The 24,388-nt window shown below is 35.5% G+C and overlaps 1 protein-coding gene across 9 annotated transcripts in view; it reads right to left on the bottom strand.

The window, feature by feature from the left end:
* DOP1A (DOP1 leucine zipper like protein A) overlaps nucleotides 1-24,388 on the bottom strand; it is a 61,312-nt gene that overhangs the window by 26,319 nt on the left and 10,605 nt on the right. For 3 of the 9 annotated variants that reach the window (XM_027644753.1, XM_027644754.1, XM_027644755.1), the window contains exons 2-16: nucleotides 24,001-24,192; nucleotides 22,734-22,915; nucleotides 20,480-20,650; nucleotides 18,670-18,859; nucleotides 18,005-18,103; nucleotides 16,813-16,912; nucleotides 14,199-14,308; nucleotides 12,175-12,283; nucleotides 11,280-11,400; nucleotides 10,291-10,410; nucleotides 8,510-8,624; nucleotides 8,045-8,074; nucleotides 7,433-7,666; nucleotides 3,623-4,247; nucleotides 340-614 (exon numbers count right to left, since the gene is read on the bottom strand). In XM_027644753.1, the coding sequence (XP_027500554.1) occupies nucleotides 340-614; nucleotides 3,623-4,247; nucleotides 7,433-7,666; nucleotides 8,045-8,074; nucleotides 8,510-8,624; nucleotides 10,291-10,410; nucleotides 11,280-11,400; nucleotides 12,175-12,283; nucleotides 14,199-14,308; nucleotides 16,813-16,912; nucleotides 18,005-18,103; nucleotides 18,670-18,859; nucleotides 20,480-20,650; nucleotides 22,734-22,915; nucleotides 24,001-24,138 (2,619 nt within the window). In that variant the 5' untranslated portion in view covers nucleotides 24,139-24,192. Of the gene's footprint in view, nucleotides 1-339; nucleotides 615-3,622; nucleotides 4,248-7,432; nucleotides 7,667-8,044; nucleotides 8,075-8,509; nucleotides 8,625-10,290; nucleotides 10,411-11,279; nucleotides 11,401-12,174; nucleotides 12,284-14,198; nucleotides 14,309-14,412; nucleotides 14,698-16,812; nucleotides 16,913-18,004; nucleotides 18,104-18,669; nucleotides 18,860-20,479; nucleotides 20,651-22,733; nucleotides 22,916-24,000; nucleotides 24,193-24,388 lie in introns of those variants that run through there. The other 6 variants (XM_027644756.1, XM_027644759.1, XM_027644757.1 and 3 more) reach the window with 4 other exon arrangements.

The following is a 24,388-nucleotide window of genomic DNA, read 5'->3' as shown; positions in this document are numbered from 1 at the left end:
AAATTACACAAATGCAAAGATTGCTGTTTAGCAGTCCTACATTATGCACATCTTGGTTTTTACCTTTGCTGATAAACGCTGCTATTCAATCAGGTTTTGTTTATACGTTTAAAATATGCATTTAAACACGGATTTTTACTCTTGGTCAGTAAGAGAATCGCAGCAGGAAAACTTACTGTGTATTTTCATTTAGATTTTAACACAGGTTACAACTGATATCAAAATATTCAGCAAGAAAATTTGGTTTACCACACCAAGGATGGTAAGGGGGCCAAGACTTATCTTTGCCAGAAAGATAAAGAAGTATAAAGAAAACAGCAATGAGATACTGCATCTTACCTTGAAGAAATCTGTCTTTTCAGCCATATATCTCAGATTGCCTTGAGTAAGAGGAGGTCTGATGACAACAGCCACTCTCCCCTGGTTAGGACTAAGAGGCTGAGCAGTTTCCACACTGTTCAGATTTTCTCCAGTGACAAGAGCAACAGATTGAGTCAATCCAACCAAGTCCATCACAAGGGAAATAGTAACACCTTGAACACTGAAATCACTTGCTTGCTTGCAAGCATGCATTAAAGTCTGTAGCCACAGTGGAGGATGTACTTGTTCACAGTCTGAAATAAAAATCACAGATTACATATTCATTTAACAATTTTAAATATTATGGATTTTCCCTCTTATATCCCATAACTATATGCACAATTGTCTTTTGTCTTTCATATTTTAATCTCTCCATTGTATGGGATTAGGAAAACGTATGCATGAGAAAAAATTCCTGATGTATCTATAAGATAATACAATTAAGAATGCAATACTGTATCACTTCAAACATTTAGTAACCAAAAATTAATAGAAAATTTTGAAAAGCAAGAGAAAAATAAATTCTACAGAAATGCATCCAGATGATTTCATGCTTTAGGCAAAACTGAACTTTTAGTAGTTTGTACATCCTTACATTAACTTTCCTCCTTCTCAAAAGCCTTGACCAGCAATCAGACCTTAATACTGTAGTTCTTAGTCTGAAACAATTCTGTGGTATATTCTATAGATATATAAAAATACCTAGGACATTATTATATATTATCTTATATATTATAATATACATTTAGATAGAATTATTTACATATATAAACTAAGTTTAAACTGACAAAAAAAAAGAGATTTTCCTGACAACACTTTAAAAGTTTCTGTGAAAATTGCTGTTTTGTGTGTAGAAACTTGATCCTACAAGACCATATTCTGTTTTCACTGTAAGTGGTTGTTTTCCTCTTCTTACTGTCCTCTCACTTAATGTCATACTCTGGCTTGATAGTGAAAGCACCTTTCTCTGAAGTGCGCAGTCAACTCCCCAAGTGAATATTGCACCCTTTTATTTTAGAGATACCAAAGTAACTTCTCTTAAAACTTCGAAAAGACTGTGTTGACTGTGTTCCTAAAAAGGCAAATGCTGCTAGAATCAGACACAAGTGAAGAAGTGTTATTTAACAGGAAAAAATACAGCATCTATTTAGAATCAAGTGAAGAACAATGCAACTTCTAATTTATATCCACAGTAGTTAATTTTGAAATATAAACTGGAGCCTAAATACTCCTAACAATTCCATACAGTGTTCTAGAGTTTACAGATATAACCACTGTTCTCAGTTTCACTTAGTTCCCTTTTTAATATCTTCAATTAAAGATAGCTGAGAAATTAGGCATACAGCAAAATCTAAGCACAATTATGTATCAATATCAGATTATTTTGGCTCCTTCAAATAAACAGACTGATGACTCTCCAGGGTGACTAAGAGCAATTGGGTCACATCACTAATGGAACCGATCAAAAACATGCTCCAAATTTAGGAACTCTTCAATAAAAACAACCTCTTCTGCAGTACAAAAACCATATCAATAGATAGGGTGGTGTGAGAATTACAGTAACTATCTTCTTCCATTCTCTGTTCCACTGGAATTCTGTGTTACAGGAAGTAGCACTCCGGGACAGCTCCACAGCCCCATTCCCCTCAGTATTCCCATATGCCCTGCCATTCTGTGCAACAAATGTTTATATCTGAAACACAATTCTTCCCACTGATTTTACCCACCTACAATTTATGCTTATTCCCCAAACTTACACCGTTTAATAGACTGTAAATAGGACATCACAAATGGGAAGGTTCAGATGATGAGCAAGAAACACAAATCCAAGACATTTAACAAAAAGTAAAAAGAATTATTGCCTTCATATGAGGCACATACAACTCAAGCTCTAGAGGCTTTCTGCTCTGCAGTGGGCAAGGCAGCAATAATCAAAAGTGCTACATGCATAAACAGGTCAGAAGCAAACAGCTGACTTTTAAAATATTTTTAGCCTTTAGACACAACACTCATTTGTAGGCTGCTAGTTTTTGGGAAAAATAAATAAATAAAAATTCACATCTCATATCCTGAGACAGATCTCTTACAAAAGGTAGCAGATCTTTAGCATTGTAATACCCTTAATTAATAAACAGTTACAACCAAGTTGCCTTCAACCGACAAATACTTGATATGTCTGGATGTTATGAAGTCAAATATGTGCTCTGCTCCTGGCTGTGTAATGAAGAGATATACACAACACATCTTAAAGACCACAGAAATAGAAGCAGCAGTCAAATTAACATGCTTGTTTCCAAAAGCCAAAAAACTACTCATCTCCAAACACTGCCCACCCCTTAGCCTTGAATAGATCTTGAAAACTGTGTATAGGAAACAAAAAGCTGCAACCATGAAGTTTCCTCAAAAAAAAATAAAATCACAGAAGATGACTCTGACAGTAGCCAAAATTATTGTAACTATTTCTTGCATTCTCCAAGCATATCCACCATGACACCATTTTAAGGAGCAACTCTTAAACTGCAGACCAAAAGTAGAACAAAAAAGTGAAACTGTAAATTGAAGACTACAAACTAAAACTAGACTGTCCATCTAGAACATCCCATTTTACAGTAACCCCTAACTGTCAATGTTTAAATTACATCTTTATCTGTATCTGAATGGTTTCACCTATCTGTGAACACATCCGTACTTCACAAATCTCACCATTTTTATTTTGCTTACTAATGCAACTGTAGCTTGAAGAACTTTTTGCAAGAACTGTTCCTTTAATGAGAGCAAAGTAGACTTAATGCATTTCTTATCTGCTATGATTCTTATTAGACAGCAGCTTACAATTTCCATGTATTGCCAAAGTGATCAGTGTGCACATCAATCTAAAATTGCTAAAATGAAACTAAAAATGTACTTGATGTGAGCTGTGGCCATTACAAAATATTACAAAGAAAACATCGTGGATCCATACAGTAAAGAAGAACATCTGACAATCCCGATTCTACTCTCAGGCTTCAGTTTGCATAATTTATATTTGTCACCCCAATACTGATTGATATCAAATCCCATGCCAGCAATATTCTTAAAAATCTATGAGAAAATAATTTAGTTTCCAAAAAGCAAACCAATTGCTACAGAAGAAAACTTGCATTTCTGAGAACAGCAGCAAACAGCAACACACAAAGCATGAATATTATTACTCTAAATTTTTTTTGGGGGGGGGAGGGTGAATAAAAATTAATATCTTAAGACAAATAAGAGTGCAGCTTACCAACTTCAGGCTTCCCAGGATGTAATTCTGAAGTACGGTTTCCTTCAGCAATGTAAACTGGAAAGCTTGAACATTCAAGATACAGTTGACAAGCAGCAATAAAGGCAGGAAGGTATTCTTTTGGTGGTGTTTTCTTGTTTGTTTTCTTTACCTTAGCATCATCTTGTGATTCTCTGTCCCGTTTTGTGCTCTGTCCTTGCACTGTAGTGAGGTCCACCGGAAGCTCTGCCCCTAAGGGCTGAGACAAGGAATTACTCTGAATGATATACAGGTTGATAAATCTGGTTAAAAACTGTTGGACATACTCCAAACAGCACTGCATTGCAGTCTTTTGGATCGTTTTACCACTGCGAGTTGCTGCCCCCTGTGTCATTATGGAAGGAGGCTGTACAATGGTCTCCTCAGATCCCACAGTTGATGCTGTCTCAGTCTCTGAGGATGTGCTACCAATAATAGGAATGCCAGGTGCACCGTGACCTTCATTCAGTGCTCTGTCAATGTCATCAGTTGTATCTCCCTGGTACTGTACAAACTCAGTGAACCCACTTTCCGATGATCGACTGCTTGGAGGATTTTCACCATCTTCAAACACATCATTAGGATTTTCAAGCGAAACTGATGGCACCTGAGTGAAATAAAAGTTTAATGACTGTTTGAAATGGGTTATTTCAGTCTTAGTGAGTAAATATTTATTTGCATCTGCATCTGAAAGCAAAAAGTTTATTCCACAGTATTAAATCTATTAATATAAATATATTTTATGCAAAATGATGTTTGGTGCTTCAGTAAGCCTGCCAGACCAAGCTAACAATAAAAAAAATGCTTATCAAGCAAAATGTTTTAAATATTATTGCTTTTAACCTTTTCTTCATACCATAATGATGTCTACTTTATTATGAAAGAATGCTGATATGTGTAGGCACAAGGTATTATTAATTTATACAGTATCATAAACCAAAAGATTCATACATCAAACCCTCACTTCAGCAGAAAACAGGACACTGAACTATGTTGCACATAGTCATTTTAGCTAACAAGATTATATTAATACTTTAGATTTTAGCATGTTTACAAAAAGACAAGATATTTATTTGTTAATCTGCTAATGCTGCAGTCATAAAGGATTAACAAGTGCTTGCAGGCAAAGGAGACAAAAAAGATGTCAGCCAAGAAGAATGGGAAGATGTGAGAGACTGTGAAAAAGTATACGCTTCTCTGATCATCCTTTTGAAGTTCACACTGTACAGGTAAATAATCACATTAAATATTCAATTATTTTTACCTAATGACTGTCTAAATACATTAATGGTAGAAGAACCACAACTATCAAAGTTTTGTCTCATTTGGAAGGCACAATCAGCATAATTTAACAGAACAACTACAAGTTGCCAAAACACCCTAGAAAGTGAACGGTGGAGCTGTAATACAAGAATAAAAGCTTTCATAAACTAAAAACATTTTTCCCATTTCCATATGTATAGTAATAAAGCCAGCTCAACTTATCAGTAAAATGTATGTTCTCTGACTTCTATTAATTGTGTATGGAATCTTAATTTATAGCTATATATATGGCACAACTTTAACTAACCAGCATCTTTCTTTTTGTATACCAATCCCCAGATGTGGAAGATGGGTATTTTGTTCAAATACAGAGTTATAATTATGAAAGAAGACAAACTTCTAATTTAAAAACTACTAACCATTTGCAACTAGAAAGGATATAAATCATCTCCTTAGAAATGAGAAAGAAGGGTTGTTCCAGAATCAACATTTCTTTGTGACTCATTGTGTGCCTTAATTCCCCATCAATTCACAATATGTACAAATCTGGTGAATGATTTCTCAAAAAGAACCCACAGTGACATTCTGGACTGTTCTGACCTCTGTAGTTTTCTTGGTAACTGGTAGCACAGTCTCTGCTTCCTGGTGAGAACACGTGGAAACAACTAAAACAGAAATGCAGGAATCGATGGGAGTAAATGCAGGTCCTCTCATACTTCTGAACCTGACATCTTACTGGAGATGGCAAATGTTGACTGAGATCTAACAGGCCCAGAAGTTGTTTTGCTGTCTGATACCCTAATCCCTAGACATCTTAAATATGGAATTTGAGCATGATGTAAAAATACTAATAACTTTTTCTATTAATAAATAAAAACAGAGACATCATTATATATGGGAAATTATGTCTTGCTTTACCAGAGGTGGAGTAAGAATGAAAATTTGTTTGAGCCAGTATCACAGAAAACAGCGTATATATAAAAAAGTGCATATACTAAAAAGCTTGGAAAGACATAAATGGTGACCCTGTTTTATTAAATACAATGTAAAATCAATTAGAAACATATCAATTGAATTCACTCTATATCTTTTAACAGAAACCATGGCCACATGAGTCAGTTGTAATTGAAAGCAAAAGGTCATTGAAGGTTCAAAGGGCAACTTCATTCAATCAAAACAAGGTTTACTAAAAATAAAACCAAACCCAACCAACCGAAAAAATCCACCACCACTCCCCCAAAAAAAGAACAAAACTAGGCAAGTATCAACTAGCTAGAAAGAATAAGGGCAGGATCCTCAATAAAGGATGATGGAGTCCTAAGGGACAAGGTGAACATGAGCAAGCAGTAGACCCTTTTGGTGAAGAAGGCCAACCACATAAAGGACTGTACTAGCAAAAGTACAGTCAGCAAGTCAAGGGAAGTGATCAGTCCCTTCTATGCAGCAAGTTTAAGACCACAACCAGAATACTGTATCCAAGTTTGCACTCAGTAGAACAAAACAAACACTGATGTATTGAGTACATCCCCTAGAAGACCACCACAGGGGCTCCTGATGTAGAAGGAAAGCTCAGAGAGTTGGATTTACTCAGTTTGAAAGAACACTAAAAGTTATGGAGGGAGTGAAAGTGTCTTTATTGCTGTCTGAGAGTTCCCATTAAGTAGTTGAAAAGATGGAGGTGTGCTCAGAAATTCACACTGAAAGAACAAGAGGCAATCAACATGAGCTGCAACAATGGAAATTCTGACTAAATAACACAGTGCAAACAAACAAGCTGTACAGAGAAGTTGTGGTCACTTCATCCTTGGAGATATTCAAAACTAAGATGGATATGACCCTGAGTGACATGGCCTAGCTTTAAGTAAAATCTAACTTTGAAATTAGCCCTGCTTTGAGCCGTGCTCTGCAACTGTCACTTCCAACTTAATTTGTTCTATGATGTTTCCTTACTCTCTTCAGCTGGAAAACAAGGATTTCAGGGCATGTCATTTAACATATCTCACAGAGCCATGGTAGCTCTGTGTAGACCAAACTAAACTATGTTAAAAGTGAAAGAGTTGCTGGCTAGTTTGTTTCTTTTATTTCTTTATTAAATATTCTAAGAACTTAAAAGTGGCAGTAAAATAAGTGCTGGGTATTAATCCAATGCACAAAAATTGGGTAAAAAGAGAATTTAAGTATGTCTAATATGTAACCGAAATGGTAAATTCTTTTGAGTCCAGTTATTCTACTTGATCAGACTTGTGAAGTGCATTAGAAACTTTAGCTGATTAATTCATTCTTAGGCCCTGATTCTAAAGCGATTTATACATGTTCAATATCAAATCTGGATAAAATTCCTTAAGAATCAAGATATAGTATCACAATTATAATTTCTTTTGATGATCTAAGTTTCTCATGTACTGTTGTATATTAAACTAAAATCTAATTAAAAGTTGTAGATGGTTCAGCACTGACTTTTAGAAAGTCTGCTTTTCTTTTCCACACAAGAAGTATTTTTCCCAAATGCTGCAAAACTTAATTGGTTACCTTTTTATTTTCCCATTCTTTGATGGAGCTGCTGTGTCCACTAGGAAGCTGCAGGATACCATCTGTACCAGCAGATAGCAACGGAGGCTGAACCTTACTAAGGATCTTCGAGCAGAGTCTCAGAGAATCAGTAAGCTCAGACAAATGCAGAGTATTAAGGTGGCTTGTCAACGCAGAAATCATCCTGAGCAACAGCTGAGGCAAGTGTTCTGTCTGTATTTCAATGTAAGTCTCCTAACAAAGGAGGAGTAAAAAACTCTTAAATTGTAACACCAAATTCCACCCTGAGGTACCTACCATTTGCTTAACTGTATTCTAAACATATGGACCATGGAAAAAGGAAAATTAATGTCTTAATATCCAAGAATAAGAAATGCATGTTTTACTAAAAATATTTAGAAAATTAACGTTAAAGTTGGGTAGCAAACAAATAGTAATATATTTAGCTCTTTTTCAAACTATTGCATATTGTTCATTACATAACAAATACATTACAGAACATAACAATAAGACTAAAGAATGCTACTATTATTTTAATAACCTTAAGATAAAAGTTTAAGAATGAAAGATAAGTCATTAAAAACTAAAGGAAAAACAGGCTAATTGCCATACCTGACACAGCACTCTCATACTTCTAGTAGGCTTTAAAATGAGAAAGCAAAGAATTGAGGAAAGACAGCTATAGAAAAAGTTCCAACAGTCTTTGTTACATTAAGCAATGACAACAGAACAAGAAGATACATCTTATCGTGACATTTAAAAAATCCTTAAAAGAAAGCTGCACATTTAAACTAGCATATCAAGCTACAAAAGACTATACTTGTAATGAATACAGAGAAGAGAAAATGAGGACAGACCAAAATTTTCAGGTATAAGCATCATAAAAACCACTTCACTTATGTCCAACCAGTCTATCAAGAATCATATAGTAAACCAAAAATTTCTTTCAATGGTGTCCACCAGTTAATGGCAATATATTTTCAGGGAAAAACAAGTAATAAAGTATATATATAGTATTTCTGTAGACTCTAAATATACAGAATCCCAATATTATCAATGAATAAAGCAAATTCTTACCAAAGAAACAATATCCAACAAAAAATCCACTAACAAGCAGAAATTTGTCAGAGGTAACTCAGATTGCTCGCTATCACCTCCAGGCCCAGTTTGAAGTCTGGCATGTAATGTCCTCCTGCAAAATTCAAATAGGCTTTCACAATATTCTTCCCTTCCCCTTACATTGAGCATATTTATGTAACTTAATGCAAAGCTGTATACATCGGGGATGCTTATAAACCGATAAGCAACCTCTTTTTTTACTGTTAAGTAGCTTATTTTGCCCCATGGCATTCTATCAGAAAAAGCAGCAAATAGCCTTTCAGTGTAAAACAATCTTCATTTGTAAAAAATTCAGGCTACAGAAAATTGAGAATGGAAGACAATGACTTACATAATACAGCAGCTCACGTAGAAAAAAGAAAAAAAACCCAAAAAACATTATCCAGATTTCATTTATTTATTAATAAGGCAATTTGGTATCCATGTTTACAGTAACACTATTTATATGCAGAGAAATACTCACCTGCTTCCTAGCTGGCTGTAGATGACTTTGTTTACCTTAGCAATTCAATCCAACATACAAAAATCAAGTCACAGATATGTTGGAAGGAATTTCATCTACTTCAACTTCTCACACTGAGCAGGACTGCTAAAAAACCTAGATAAATTCATCCACATCTGTCTAGCAGAGTTCTGGAAATCTCGTAAGAAGCTCCACAGCCTTCCTGGTTTCCACTGTTCCATCTCTTCCACTGCTGCACCATGTTCTTAACAAAGCATTTCTGAAAGTCCAATCTTAACCCTTCAGCCAATTTTTGTTCCTGTCCCTTGTTTTCCATCAGCCACTACCAAAAGTATGGTTGTACCAACCTTGCAAATGCCCTTCAGGAAGTCATAGGTTGCCATTCAATTTCCCTCTTTGCCAGGCTAAACCAAGCTTACCTAACTCAACTTTCCATGCAGTGTCCTGTGACTGACCATCTTAGCAGTTCTCTACCAGAGTCTCTTCACTTTCTCAACACTCCTCCTCAGGAATGCCCAAAGCTGGACATGATATTCCACATGTGACCTCAGAAACACTAAGTGAAAGGAAAAATAACTTCCTTTCACCTGCTGCCCAGGTTCCTCATAATGTAGTCCAAGACATGGTTTTCTTTGCTTAGTACAGCATACTGTTGCCTCATAAGACAAATTTGTGTCAAACTATCTTAATATATTAGTAAGCAATGAAAAAACATTTTCTACAGATTTCATTTGAAATCCCTACATCATCTATCCCTTGCTACGGCAATAATACCTGCGCTACTGTGGTCCCTTCATCTGTTTCTCTTCCATTAATATAGTCAGTTATCCCTTATTTACCCTGTCCCCTCCCATAGCTCTCCTTGTCAGGCACAGGGTTCCCATCCTTCTTCTTCCGTAAAAGAGTGGAGGAAAAGACAACATGTTCCACAAGTCACTCTTGGTAAAGTTGACAGGTTTGCCAGAAACCCCAAGGAGTAATCCCGTCCCGGACAGATAGAACAAAAACTAGCTTTGAGATCACTCTGGAGTGTCCCCTTCAGTAGAGGGGCTAACTCTGACTTTTGATTTTACTCAGACACTGAGTTTGTGAGAACTCACGTTCCTGAAACCCACAACCACACTCTGGATATTGGTCAAAAGATGAAAGATAAAGGGATGGGGGAAGAAAAGACTTACAGACTAAATGATCTCATAAGACTAACTTCTATGAAGAAGAACGTTAACAAAAGTTAACTGCAACTTTACACATACAGAGATTAAATATTATCACCTACCTACAACATTCTTCAAACCAACGAGCAATGTAATCCCACATATAATAAGGCTCAAAGGAATTGAAAAGAAGATTGGCAGTTTTAATCAATTCCGCCGTTTTCTTGTTTTCTCTCAGTTTGCTGAAAGAAAATAAAAGGAACATTTATATTTTTACACTTCATTTCAAAGTTATATAACTACACATCACCGTGAGTTTACCCACTGCCAGTTAACACTGACAAATTATCCTCCCCTCATTCCTACAGTGGTTGCTGCTCTAGAGCTTAGTATATTGGCAGGCTGGTCATATCAATGTCTTTTCACAGTTGCTAGGTTTCTTCTCCATCCTTGCTTTAGTATTTGTCTTTTAACTACATTTTTAATAAATCTGTTCTCCCATGACTTTGTTCCTACAGTTGTTTCTCCCACCCAGCTTTGAACTTGCCTTTTCTCTCCACCCTTTAAGATATTCAACTCAAATCCTGAAACACTTTGTATTCCACTCTGGCTGTCTTGCAGCATTCTTCATTTTTACTCTACTCTGTACTGTTTTTAAGAACACAGATGTAAAGAATACCACAACTAATCAAACAAGCATTGTTGTCATGGATAAAGGATAAAACATACACTAAATAGTAAAAAAAGTAAAAATAATAAAAGCCATAGCCCTTCATACCTTTGTGCTAAACACAGAAGATGCAATTAATGTCAATAGATCCTGTATCATGAAGAAAACGACTCTCAGTCCCACAAGCTTCACAGTCATTATTTCAGCAACAAAAAGATATATTATTTAATACAAAATTGGGCATTGGAATGGGCTGCTAAGGGAAGTGGTGGATTCTCCATCCCTGGAGATTTTTAAGATGAGACTGGATACGGTACGTAATGCCGTGGTCTAGTAACCACAGCAGTAGTGAATCAAGGGTTGGACTCGATGATCTCAGAGGTCCCTTCCAACCCAGCTGATTCTGTGATTCTACGAAAATACATTCTACTCATTATTCACCTGCTTAGCTGTGCGTGATCTTTGTTGAAAGATGGTTCTGTCTGAAGCTCCAGTTCTGCTTTGCACTGTGTATACAATGTTCGAAACACTTCAATCAACACATCCTCTAGTATGGCAGGGCCTACGGAGAAATACCAGTAGTCACGCAGTTGCATTATAGCACTGCCAACAGTCCATAGCTGAAAGCTATCCAAATCATTAGCTACCTTTGGTCACTGAAACCATAAAATTCCTTCTGGTCCAATCTTGATTTTTTTCAGTCACCTCCAAAATTACATTCCAAGGAAAAAGGCAAGATATCCAACACTTAAATGTTGTAAATACTTTTGTCCCACAGTCCTCTGCACTCACTTGGTAAAGAAGGCATTTAAATACTTTAAATAGGGGAAAGGAAAATTAAAAAGAAACACCAGAAACAAATCCAAAATAACTACCCACATAACAAACAAAATACTTGCTTCCTTTGGATAAATTCTTCTGAAAAAAAAACCAACAAACTTCTTTTTTTTTTTAATATCTATCATCTCTGTGTGTATGTTAGAAGAAAGAACAAATTATTCCCAAAAACAACAGCTGAGATTTTAAAATAGTGAAAGCCACTGTTTGATGAAAGAAATGGAAAAGATCCAATCTGCATTTTTTCCAACATGCAGTCAGTTCTCTCTATGACTAACTTACTGTTTCCTGTGTAGAAGGTAGAAGAAATGGCATTTGGTAAAAGGTAAATTTAATGAATACATTAAACACAAAACATACATACAGCTTGGCAGACCTAAGAAATCCTCACCTGTTAGTACTAAGAATATAGCTTTTCAATTTGATTAACAAGAGAGAAATATTCTCACAGCAAAACTACATAAAACAAATTAAAGATTAGCAGTAATACGAAAATTACCTAGTTCAGGTTTATCCAGCAAACTGATAAGAATTCGAAAAGGCTTTAAGTCTTGCATTAATGTGCTTTCTTCTCCCTGCCCATTAATTTGTAATATTCCAACCATTGCCTACAAAGAAAAAAAGCATGTCAGGAAAACAAAAATAAAACCAGAAAACATTTTCTTGGGGAAAAAAAAGAAGCAATAGAAGTTGCACATAAAGGGAAAATTATTAGTGGACACCACTATTTCATCTCACTGCAGCTCAATCTCTCCATGTTGAAGTATTTTTTCAACTTTGCCTATGAGAATATTTCTGTTGAACAGAACTTGATAACTTGTATATATTTAAAATCAGGATAAAATATTATATACAGATACCAACTCAATAATTCATCAGAATAAGACAGAAGACATGAGAGGTAATGAAGAAATTATTTGAGAAGGTAAGGCATGGAGACATTACGGTCTTAATAAATAATAATCTGCCCTTCTAGAATATACTCACCAAGGTGACAGAAAACTTTCTTGACTGAACAGCAATGACAACTTCAAAACAAATGGGGAAACTGAGTTTCTAAACCAAAGCATTTTAGGGAATGAGCCAGAGAATTAAAAAAAGCCCAATGAAACAGGAACAGATTTTGCTTAGTTTTCTCTCTAAACTAGTTAGTTTCTTTTACAGTTTCTAAAAACGGAGAACAGAGAAGAGAGAGGAGAGAGATAGGAAAGAACAGAGGCATGAAAACTGGTTCAACCCCGCTATCTGCTATAATCCAAGTATTATCAGCCAGTATCCAGAAAGAAAAATATTCTGTACTTGAATATGCCTCTAGAAGGTCAGAAATATATGGAGATGGACTGCAAAACCAAAACACAAAGAGACTGTTAGGGAAGAAGGTAGAAAGAAGTAATGCTTTTGAAGTCTTTCAAAAGACAGAAAATGGTTTTAGAAGGCATATGCAATTTGTATTATGTAGAGCAAGCCACATGTTCTAATGTCCACAGTCTTTTCAGACAGGAAAGCTTTAATGACACCGACTAAACCAGAAAGATGGACAGATTAAAAAAGACTATAACCTAATAACAAATGCCTGTAGGCAAAACTGTAGCTCATTCAGGGCTCTCCTCCACACCTGGATAACTTCTGAATCATCTGCCACGGGAGGCAGATGGGTGAGAGTGCCACAGAGGTCCTTGCTGCACTGGAATTCTGGGGTTTCCTCATCTGTACAACAGCTTCAGATAAAACTGAAGTGCTAGCTCTGTGCTGGGTATCAGTTTTGAGAGTTGGGATGAGCTAAATATTCATGTGTCAGCTACTACTGTCGGAATCTCCACTCTCATTCCTATACAAAGCACTGCAATTCTGACTATCAAAAAAAATCCTGACCTTAATGACAAAATGTCTTACTGATTTCAAGATCAGACTCACCAGCATCTTGAAAGACAACTGTATGCTTTAACTATTGTGACAAAAGAAGGACAGTTCTTAGGGCCAGTGAACCTCAGCCCACTTAGCAAGACTTTAAGGGTAAAACAGTTTAATTGTCAATTTTCTCAGCTATTCCTGACTGCCAACAGAGAGTGGAAAAGATGTTCCCTTTGCCTGGAGGGCAGAAAGACCCTTCTTATTTAGACTTTCTCAGCACCATCTAATAGTCTTTTTCTGATTCCCATGACACAGAGGAGTTTCCATATCAACAGAAGTAGAAAAGAATTCTCCAATTCCGTTTTATAAAAGAACAGGCTCCAGTGTGCTGGGCTTATAATCCAAATATCTTCCGCATATGCTTCATTCATTGTGGAAAAGGAGAGAGAGAAATGTAATATTTTTCCTGGTCACACTGTTATTCTAAAGAAACACACTATTCTATGCCTTAATTTTTCCACTGGGAAGGTATTGGAAGAGTAGGACAGAACACCACAAAAAGACAGATTACATGGTCACAGTGCAATGACAAGTCAAAATATAAAGAGACAGCAACTTTTATCAGGATCTATTTATAAAGATGTATGCCACAATAAAACATTGTATAGCTACCTGAACTAACATCTCCTTAGAGAAGGTGTTGAAATAGTAAGTGGCATGCTCCTCGGGATTGCTGTGCCTTGTGCTTCTGGGTCCTACAAGGGCACCATTGTTATCAAAACCTTCAAGCAAACAAAAGACAAAGCAAATAAGTATTTGCCCCTTAACAAAATATATTGCCAATTTCTTTAAACTAGAGATCAACTCACTAGCACTGATAACTTACCAAGATGAAGTCCAAGTCATGTTGGCAAGAGAAAGATGATTTTATAGAGTTTAATATGAGAAACTAAGTGATATTTCCATGCAAGCAGTTTGCACACAAATTAAAAACTTTAGTTTTATGCAACATTATTAACCAAATTACATCTTGTACTACAGAAAAATGCTCACAAACACCATACAAACCACAGAGAGTATCTTAAAAGAAAAAACCTGTTGCACAAAAATATTTTAATATTAATGAGAACACAAAATTCAGTGTTTTAAATATAAAGAGATGATCATCAAAACACAATGACATGACTAAGGCACTTGGAGAGAATATCAGCCATATTACAAAAACAAAATCAATTTTGTTATTCAAAATTACATGAAGGAGATGGACCTTTGTATTGTTAGTTTGTATCTTTTCCCACAGAAAAAATAGGCTTAAGGAATAAAAAAAAGCCCAACAATCAGGTTGGTCAGGATTTCACCCTGTTCCACAGAAACGTTTTCCAGTTTTGTCCTAAAGTGACAAAAATACAAGGAAAGCTTAAGAAGATGCATGCCCTTTAGCAGCAAGTTAAAACAACCACAGTTGACAATAGTTAAGATAACCTAATTTAAAGAGATGTAATATGATTTTTATTCCTAGAGAATGTTAATAGTCACTCTGACCTATAAAACAACAGGAAGAAATAGCTAACACTGAAGTTAAATTATGTTAAACAGAACATCAGACTTCAGAGAGTCTTTCAATGTAACTGACCCCCCTCTCTCAATGTTTTATATTAGGAGTAGAATATCATAATAATAGAAAAGCAGCACAAAACAAAATGGAAAACAAACAAAAAACATATTGCCAGAAAGTTTGTCCAAACATATAGCAAACAGAGGCAGTAGCTGTTCACAACACAGGATCAGGAACAATCACTGCAAAACTGTTTTCTGAAAGTGTATTATCTTTCTTTGTTCATGAAATAGCTGTAAAAGAAGGTTCCACAACTAAATACGTAGCACAATATTTTAAACACATAAAATATCTTTTGCAATGATATCAAAAGGCACATCTAATTTAGATGAATTATTAGTACAGTGTTTAATATAGAAATTATTTTTCCCCTAAATTGGAAAACGCAGGTATGGAGCATGACATTGCATTTCGTTGTCTTTCTTTAAAATATGAGTAATTTACAAGTCAGTGTCTGGAGAAATTAGTAACTAAACAAGCCAAGATTTTCTCATATTCATCTTCTAAACCCCTGCAACTTCTACAGCAACAAAACCAACCCCCTCATGCAAAACACTGTTGCTGACTTCATCCCTCCCTTCATCATTTCAATTCTCTCTCAGAACCCTTTACTACTCACATCCTTTCTTCCCAGTCACCCACAGGCTACCTGCCTCTGATGTCTTAACTAACAGCTGGGAAAGATACAAGAGCTGATGGGAAGGATTCTGGTAGCCTGAGAAGCACATATGTGCTTGCTGGTGAGCTGGGAAGTCAAACAAAAAGGTAACAGCAGAGTGCTAAACAATCTTCCCCTCAAGTAGAGAAACACTTTATGTCTCTCCATTCAGTTTCCAGTTCCTATGGTACACTTAGGAACTCCCATGATTTTGTCTTCTCTCAGAGTGAGTTTAAAGAGTAACTGGTCAGATTCATGTGACTACAGGCTTCATTTCCTTAAAATAACAAGGCTGAGTAAGAGTAATTGTTTTCTAAAATTTTAGAATTTCTAGTCTTCTAAATATTCCCTAAATAGTTAAGGGCCTTCTAATAGCTATTATTCTCTGCTACCCTCTTCTGAATACATGCTGGTTTCATATAAATATTTAAATTGTGTATTATATTGATAGTATGCTATTTGGTAGAGGTAAAAGTGTATACCATGCAATTGCTCGATTTTTATTCCAGAAAAGTGTTGAAAAGTGATTGATGATCTGTTAATTCAGTTATGCAAAGATCTAATGAAGTTTAGAGTTTGCACACTCAAGCCATAATATCAATGTTTTTCAGCATTCTTTTCTTTTCATATCTTCTATACTGTTGTGTTCCAACTACCATTTAAACTCTATAATGCCTATTCTCTGTTTTCTTCATTTTATGTTTTTAGACATACAGAAGTTGCCTTTCAGTGTCTATTTCCATGGGCCTAGTACACCAGGCTCTAGCCCAAATGTGGCCCACAACCGCTGCTATAGGAAAATGCACCAATAATTTATACAACAGGGAAGAGTTCCAGCATGACATTCTTCATCTTCTGTGTCCAAGGAGAGAGACAGTGCCTTTCTTTCTTATGAAGTAAATTAAGTATTTCATTTTTCCAAGAATCTTTCTCCACAATATCGCAAACACTGCTAAGGAACATACAATTCTCGCTCTACTTTCAGTGAACAATGACATGAAATACAAACCTACCCAGAAGCCATGCGTAGAGCCTTCGGTTGAGTGACATATCCCTGCGCAGCACTACGTGAAGGGCTGCTGACAAAATTCTGATCATGTCTGGACGTGTTGCCTGAAGAAGTCAGAAACATGATTAAATTTAACTATGAAACCCTTTTTCTATGCTATCAGCTTAACGGTCATTAAAGTATAGTTAATTTCATGTTTTGACATTTCTGAATTTGATACAAGAAAACATGATCTTGCTCATAAGAAACCAAAATATAACTATTATTTGGAATAGATTCTTTGTAATAACATGCACCCTCTACAAACAGCAAAAATAATTGACTCTATTAACAGCTCATTTTTGTTACAAGAGATTTCATTTTACTTAGGAGGCAAAAGCCTTGAAAGTAAATTCAAATGAAATCCAGTGTAAAAAAAAATTACTGAAGAATTTTAAATCCCTTTCAGTTTCTTACTGCTTTAAATGCTTGTGTGTTAATATTAAAAAGTGTTGCATTGATAATTTCATCACTCTAGTACCTAAACAGACACAATTCAAATATTTCCATAGTCACTGATAAATGTGAATGAAGCACTTCCACAAGTAAGAACACAGTTCTTTTTACATAAAAGTGCAGGTTTTCTCTAATTTCTAACAAGGTGAAAATTATTCTTGTATTAGTTTTCCTCCAGGAGTAAAATAAATCATGGATCTTTTAAAAATAGGAAGTGACTAACAATAAATGCTGTCCAAAAAAAACCCCCACAAATTTTAACATCTATCTCCCACTACTGCTAGGGCTAACTACTCACCCAAAACCAATAATCATTTTAAATTCTCTAGTGTTCTGAATCAGTTATGCTAAGAGGATTAACTTTTGCTGACTTTGAACCCTGAGAATTAGAAACTTGCAAATGAACAGATAAATTTGCTTTCTCATCAAACTGAAGCAAATTAAAAGCTTCTTCATAGACTAAACATGATAATTTATATTGAGTTTACATGTACAGAAGTTAACTTCAACATTAACACATCAAGTTAAAAAAAAGAGATTGTGACATAAGAATAGCAAACCTATTTGAGAAACTCCTACATATGACTCTTGCTCAAGCTTGGAGAAAATCACTAATGAAAACCAACGAAACACTTCTACTGACTTAAGAAGTGGAGTACATTTAGGAGTTTGTCAATTCATCTCTCATGTTAATAACCTACCTGGCTCATGTGGAAAGGAAAACAAAAAAGGATAAGGTCCAACGTGCTCCTCTGTACTAAAACACTGGTATCTTGCACTGATGTGCTTACTGCTTCTACCTAAAGTAATGGCAGACATCCCGAAATAGTTATTTATTATTTTAAGATAGATATAAAAGAGCAGTCAAAAATAAAAACAGTTATTTATCAATAGTGGTATGTACAAAATAAAATTATTTTTAAATTTTGAACATTGAAACAATATAAAACAAAAAAAATAAAAAAAGTTCCACCACTGAGGAATCACAGAATCAACAGATTCCTTGAACAATACAAAACCTAAGTTTTTGGTTTTTTATATTACCAATGAATACCTTAAGTTTAAAAGACAAAATAACACTCTATGGCTTTTTTAAAAACATATAACAAAACTCAATCACTTTTAACTGAAGCTTGTAATGAATGGAAAGTTTTACACAAAACCTAAGCAGTTCTGAACCTAAGCAGTTCATTCAGTTTTGCAACACTTTTATCATGCACAAAAGCATCAGTTTAAGTGGACCTATAATAAACGTGCATTTTTATCTCTTCAGAGGCTAAGCTCAAAGACAGAGAAAACATCTAAATCCCCCCAAAATACGTTACATAATAACATCAATGTCTTCATTGTTCCACTAAAACATTACCATTAATTCAATGTCACTGCCAATTATGTAGAGTTGGTCCTCCATGGAAAGCTTCCTGTTCAAGTGGGAGAGGACGTAAGTGATGCCAGGCAAGCGAACTGCAGGGCTTGTGAGCAGGCTGCCCCAGAGGGCGCTGTAGAACGCCGACTGATCCACAGCCGAGGCAACTTTCTCCAACAGCGTGTTTGTTCTGCAGTAAAATCAAGTCAGCTGAATAAGGGCATGTATCACAGCTCATCCCTGCTCCCAGTTTTAATAAATATTACAATTAATTGTTCCAGGAAGGTCAAAATTTTGTTTTGAGAGCCCAAGAGAAGCCTCATTATACACTGAAGCTTATAATGCAGCCTGAACAGAGTGATCCAACTAGCAAGCCTGTGGGCCAATCTGGCTTGCAAAATGCTTTTGCCTACCCACAACTTCTCCTTATGTATTCCTTATGTTCTCCTTATGTTCAAAGAGCCAAATAACCCCCTCATCTGCTACTTAAAGCCAAGTGTTGCTACAGACAGAGGTTTCAGAGAGACAGCAGGAAAGCATAGCTACTGAAGAATCAAGCAAATGGCTTTTGCCTTCTCATTCCTTGCACTGAGCCCTTCTGGTAAAAACAGGGCATAAAAATACCACAATTCTTTGAGTACAAGCAATCCCTTCCCCTGTCTTCATTTCTTCCCATTCATGTGGCAGCAACTCCACACCCTATGGCAGGCCCCAGGAGGCAATCTGGGTAGCCCTTGTCCCTGTTGTAGTGATGCCAACTGCACTGTGTGTCTGCCTACACAGAAAGAGAAGAAAGTGGTAAATTGCTCTTCACATATAAGTTGTGAAAATTCTTGTTTCTGAAGTTGGAAATATCAAGAATATGTAAGTACATGAACAATTCCAAGACCTCCAAGTGTTGGAGTGTAACTTCATCCTTTAATATGTTAAGATGCTACCTCAGCACCCCAGACTCTGCAGTCAAGATAACTCAACTGGGGCATAGGCTTGCTTGATAAGAAGTTATTGCCTCCTGGGTCACTCTGCTAGAAATAGAGTAATAATCTATGAAGGTGAGTGAATTATCGTTGTCTTCTACGTAGGTGGTTCAGTGACAAATTAGATACCACAACAAATATATTTTAATGATGTAAGCTTTGTTTGGTATCTTACATTCAGTTAAGATATGTATTTTAGACCAGAAATAATATGGCAGTAAAAGCTTAGAGGAAACTCATGGAAAAGAAACAAGCAGCACGTTCCAAACATGTTATATATGTCAATCCATAAAAGAATCATAGAATTGTTTAAGTTGCAAAATATCTTCAAAATTGAGTCCAACCATTAACTCGGCACTGCTAACTCTACCACTAAACCCTGTACCTAAGCACCACATCTACAGTTCTTTTAAATACCTCCAGGGATGGTGGCTCCACTACATCCCTGGGCAGCCTGTTCTGATGCTTGACAACACTTTTAGTGAAATAATTTTTGCTAATATCCAACCAAAACCTCCCCTGGTGCAACTTGAAGCCGCTTCCTCTTTTTGTTTCTTTGCTTGTTACTTGGAAGAAGAGACTGACATAATATACTAAGTCTACTTAATGTCAATTCCTTTCAATAGGAGGAACAACTAACAGCTAATTTGTCCTAATCAATACTAAAAATGTTCTACCATCCTATTCTAATGCAATTAATAAGACAGGATGAAATTAAATACCACTTATCTTAAAAAAATAAAATCCACAAGTATTCAATGAAAAGTTACAGAAAAAAACCCAAACAAATCACCAAATCAGGCATATCACCTTAGTAACATATCTATCCTTACCTCTCATAATACTCTGATCCCTCCTCTAATCCAGGCAGAATCCCAGTTAACAGTCCTTGCAGTCCTGGTTTCAATGTTTTCCCCAAAGGAAGGTAATAGATCTCATATAGACTCAATAATGTTGGCTTGACAGACATAGCAGCATTGGCAAGCAGTGGAAATAGTCCAGAACTGCAAAAAATAAATTTTACCTTTTTTAAGGAAGCTTCTCATGTGACAATTTCATTTCTATTTCAAGAGTGCTACAGGCATATCCAATGTAGTTATTATAAGGATCAGATTTTTGTCTGATATGACTGACTGCATTTAGATGGACAAGTTGGTAAGTCAAGGCCAATATTATGAGCCTTAGCAGTACTGGGACAACAAGCACTGAAGGGCCAGAGATGACTGTGTTTTTCACCAATAAAACAAATATGATAAACCAAAAACATGTCTGCATGACAGAATGCTAATTTTGTCCATGTTGAACTACATCACAATGAAAATTGTATTTAAAAATACATTTGCTTTGCACTTATTAAGAAAAAAACAAGATGAGATCAATTTGAGTAAATTTACAGAAAATATTTTCTGTAAGAAAAATAATGATGTTTTACTTCAGCAGGTTAACTAAAGGTAAAATTTACAATATTTATACTGTTAAGTAGCATAAAGTATATATTTATTTCATAAATTCAGTCTGAAAACAGATTCTCCAACTAACAATAAACCCATGGTTCATGCTGTAGCATTCAACATTGGAAGTATGATTTGAGTTTACTATGAATGTCAGTTCATGAAAGCTACAAAGGTGATCGGTTCAGAAGTTACCCAGACAATGGAAACATTTTTGCTACTGAATATCACAAATTACTGCAGACTGTATCGATAATCAAAGTCATAGAAACATAATTCCAATTTGCGAAATCACTAAGGACTCAGGTTAGAAGACCCCTGACACACAAAGAAGAAAATGGAAAAACAGTAAAAAAGATAAGTTTAAGAAAGGGTCTTGAAATCTACACCTACAAATCTACTATTAAAAAAAAAAAAAAATATCTTTGTAGATACAGTGTTATCCATACTAGAGGGAAAAAACCCACAAAACTCTTTCCAAACTACAAAACTTCTTATAAAAATTATTTTTGCCTTTATCTGTTTAGAAGAATTAGGCCTTTACCATTGTCATTTGGTTTCTTTTTTTCTACAGAAAATGCCTTTTTGTTCAATAACCAGCACACTACCCTACAGTGTCTTTGTAAGGCTATTACTCATCCTTCAAGATTTCATGTTCAGACGCTGGCATTCTGCTTTCATGAAAAATACTGGAATCTTTGATAATGCCTTAATGTGAATGTCTGTCTTCTCCCAAGCAGCCGTAACAAAGGCTTTTAGTTAGATTACACAGGGTAGCATTTTCAACTATCCTAGAACTTATTGTTAACGAGAGATTGCAGATACTGAATCACTGCACAAGCAAAAAATGTGAGCTATGAGTTCCCAGGCATACAATTTATTTCCAAGCATTAATACACAACTTTGCTACCTAAACAGAATTCTATTTTACCCCACTATTTTTCAAACTGATGAAATTTTAATCTCCAGGGATAGATAAAGAATAAGAACCACATGTGACTTGTGTGTATATACATATGCACACACCCCTCTATGAATTATATAATAAATAACTTCATGTCTGTCCCACCCCACCCAACCAAAACCCTAATGGAGGTTTAGGAATCAGAATACGCTCACTACTCTTAACTTTTCAAGTTTATTCTTCCTTTATGTTATCATCAGTTCCAGAGACTGACAGTGAGAAAAAGTTTGTACTTGTCCCCCATTCTAACAAAACAGACAGTCTTTCTGTTCTGTTGATTTGATTACAAAGTTTCTTTCAACAAACTATACTCAATTTTTTTTCCGATATCACTTAAATCACAATAGAAAAATGTAATGTGAACACATTGAAATAGATGTTCACACTTCACATACTGTACATATATGCACAAAACGTTGTTTATTTCAAGGAAATAACAATCAATTTGAGATTTTCTAGCACTAAAATCAGTTCTTAAATATTTAAGTGGTCTGTTTATCTTCTAATATAATATAAAATAGTCAGGAGAAACGTACTAGACAAACACCAGTAACATAAGGTAAAGAAATTGATTCTTGCTATGCAACAAAGTTAAGTGTGCTAATATAAAATAATATAAACCAAAAGCATCTCAACTACGCATTTGGAATGGAGTTGTTTAAAATATTGTACCTGTACAGGAAAAGATCTTTGGCCAAGCGCTTGGGCCCAATGATTTTGAAAATTATCTCGTACGTTTCAAGTGCCTTCCGATGAACCCCTCCCGGCAAAGCTGGATGAAGACATTGTGCCAAGCGCTTGCCTATAGTCAGCTTTTTCGGTACTACCTGGTACTTCGCGTTGTTCTGGAGCACCTGATAAATCAACACATAAAGAACAGCACAACACAAATTAAAGTGCACTTTTATAAACAAGTTCCTGAACGTGGCCAGTAAGTCACCACACATAACCCCCCCCACACTTCTAAAATATACCATGAGCTTTTTTCTTTGCCATGCCTTTCACTTGTACACTTGCTATAGGTGGAATTGCCAAGGCATTTAAAACTTCACTTGCAATGGGCATCTTACCTACAGCTTGTCCATTTCATTTTACTCCTCCTTTTGAGGACAAAAATTGCTATTTCCATCCACAGTAGCTCAAAGAGGACTATTAAACTGTGGGAGGTGAGCCTGGTATAACTTTAAGAAAATATCATGGAGTGAGACAACATGTAGCACTTTACCACTGCCTGAAACTATGTAATCATTTCAGGACTGGAACACAGAGTTGTATTTACATAGTTAGGTTTTATTTTCCCAGTGTCATAGCCTTGACTTTGCATAAAAATGCAGCAACAACTGTTACAATCAAAAAAATGAAAAAAATGAGACAATTATGTAATTGCCAAGTGAGTGTCATTCTTCTGAGTGAAGCTCCCTAGAAACACATACAACTGATTAAAACAAGATTTTTATGGATATTTACTTGTAAATTGCTATTAAAGATTGCAATGATATTACATATTCAACTTACTAACTGTTAAAATTAATCTGAATGATAACATTCTCTGGCCAACAAATGATTTGAGCCCCATTTTATCACGCTTTATAAAAATACTGCTGATGTTTATATTGGCTACCATTTTTTACACTATTTCAATAATATTGAATGATATTATAAGTAAATGTTAGTAATAAAAAAGATGTTGCATTTATTTCCACTAAAAAAGTAAATAATTTCTTTTACTTACAATTACAAAGGGTTCACCTCTAAGTCTTAGAAAGGCATTTGTTTGATTTGTTTGCTCCTTGCACACACCCAACATTTGGCTCAGATTGCTAAAATATTTGCAGGAGTATTAGATGGTTGGAACCTTGCACTTCTGTACTGTTACACCCCTGCTACAATACCCTTTGTCAATTCCTGAATCTTTTCCAAGAGCACCTGCCAGGCATACCTTGTTTAGTTTCCCAAGTGCTGATATTAAATCTGCCCATTCACTTGAATATTCAAAGTTCTTCAGTGCTTTGTCAACAGCTGCTACATAGTTTCTGTACTTGGAATCAGTCAGTAGCTCCAGCTCCTCCGTGTTCATCCTCCCACGGTGTCCCCACTAGAGACTAGCTTGCAATTCATGTACAGACATTACCTGTTTAAAATTTAAAATAAAAAACCCTGAAACCGTTGCTCACAGAGACATATTGTTAAAATAATTCTATAAAAAAACCACTACATTTTCCTCAGAGGCAGTAAAAATATCATATCTGAGCTCAGTTTACAACCAACCCTTAACAAAAGCTAACATATTGCAAAAAAAATTAACAAATATTCAACAAGTCCAAAAC

This window comes from Corapipo altera, unplaced genomic scaffold (assembly GCF_003945725.1).
Source record: "Corapipo altera isolate COAL_440 unplaced genomic scaffold, ASM394572v1 2, whole genome shotgun sequence".
NCBI lineage: Eukaryota > Metazoa > Chordata > Aves > Passeriformes > Pipridae > Corapipo > Corapipo altera.
Note: the sequence above shows the minus strand (reverse complement) of the source record. Positions and strands in the feature narration are given on the sequence as shown.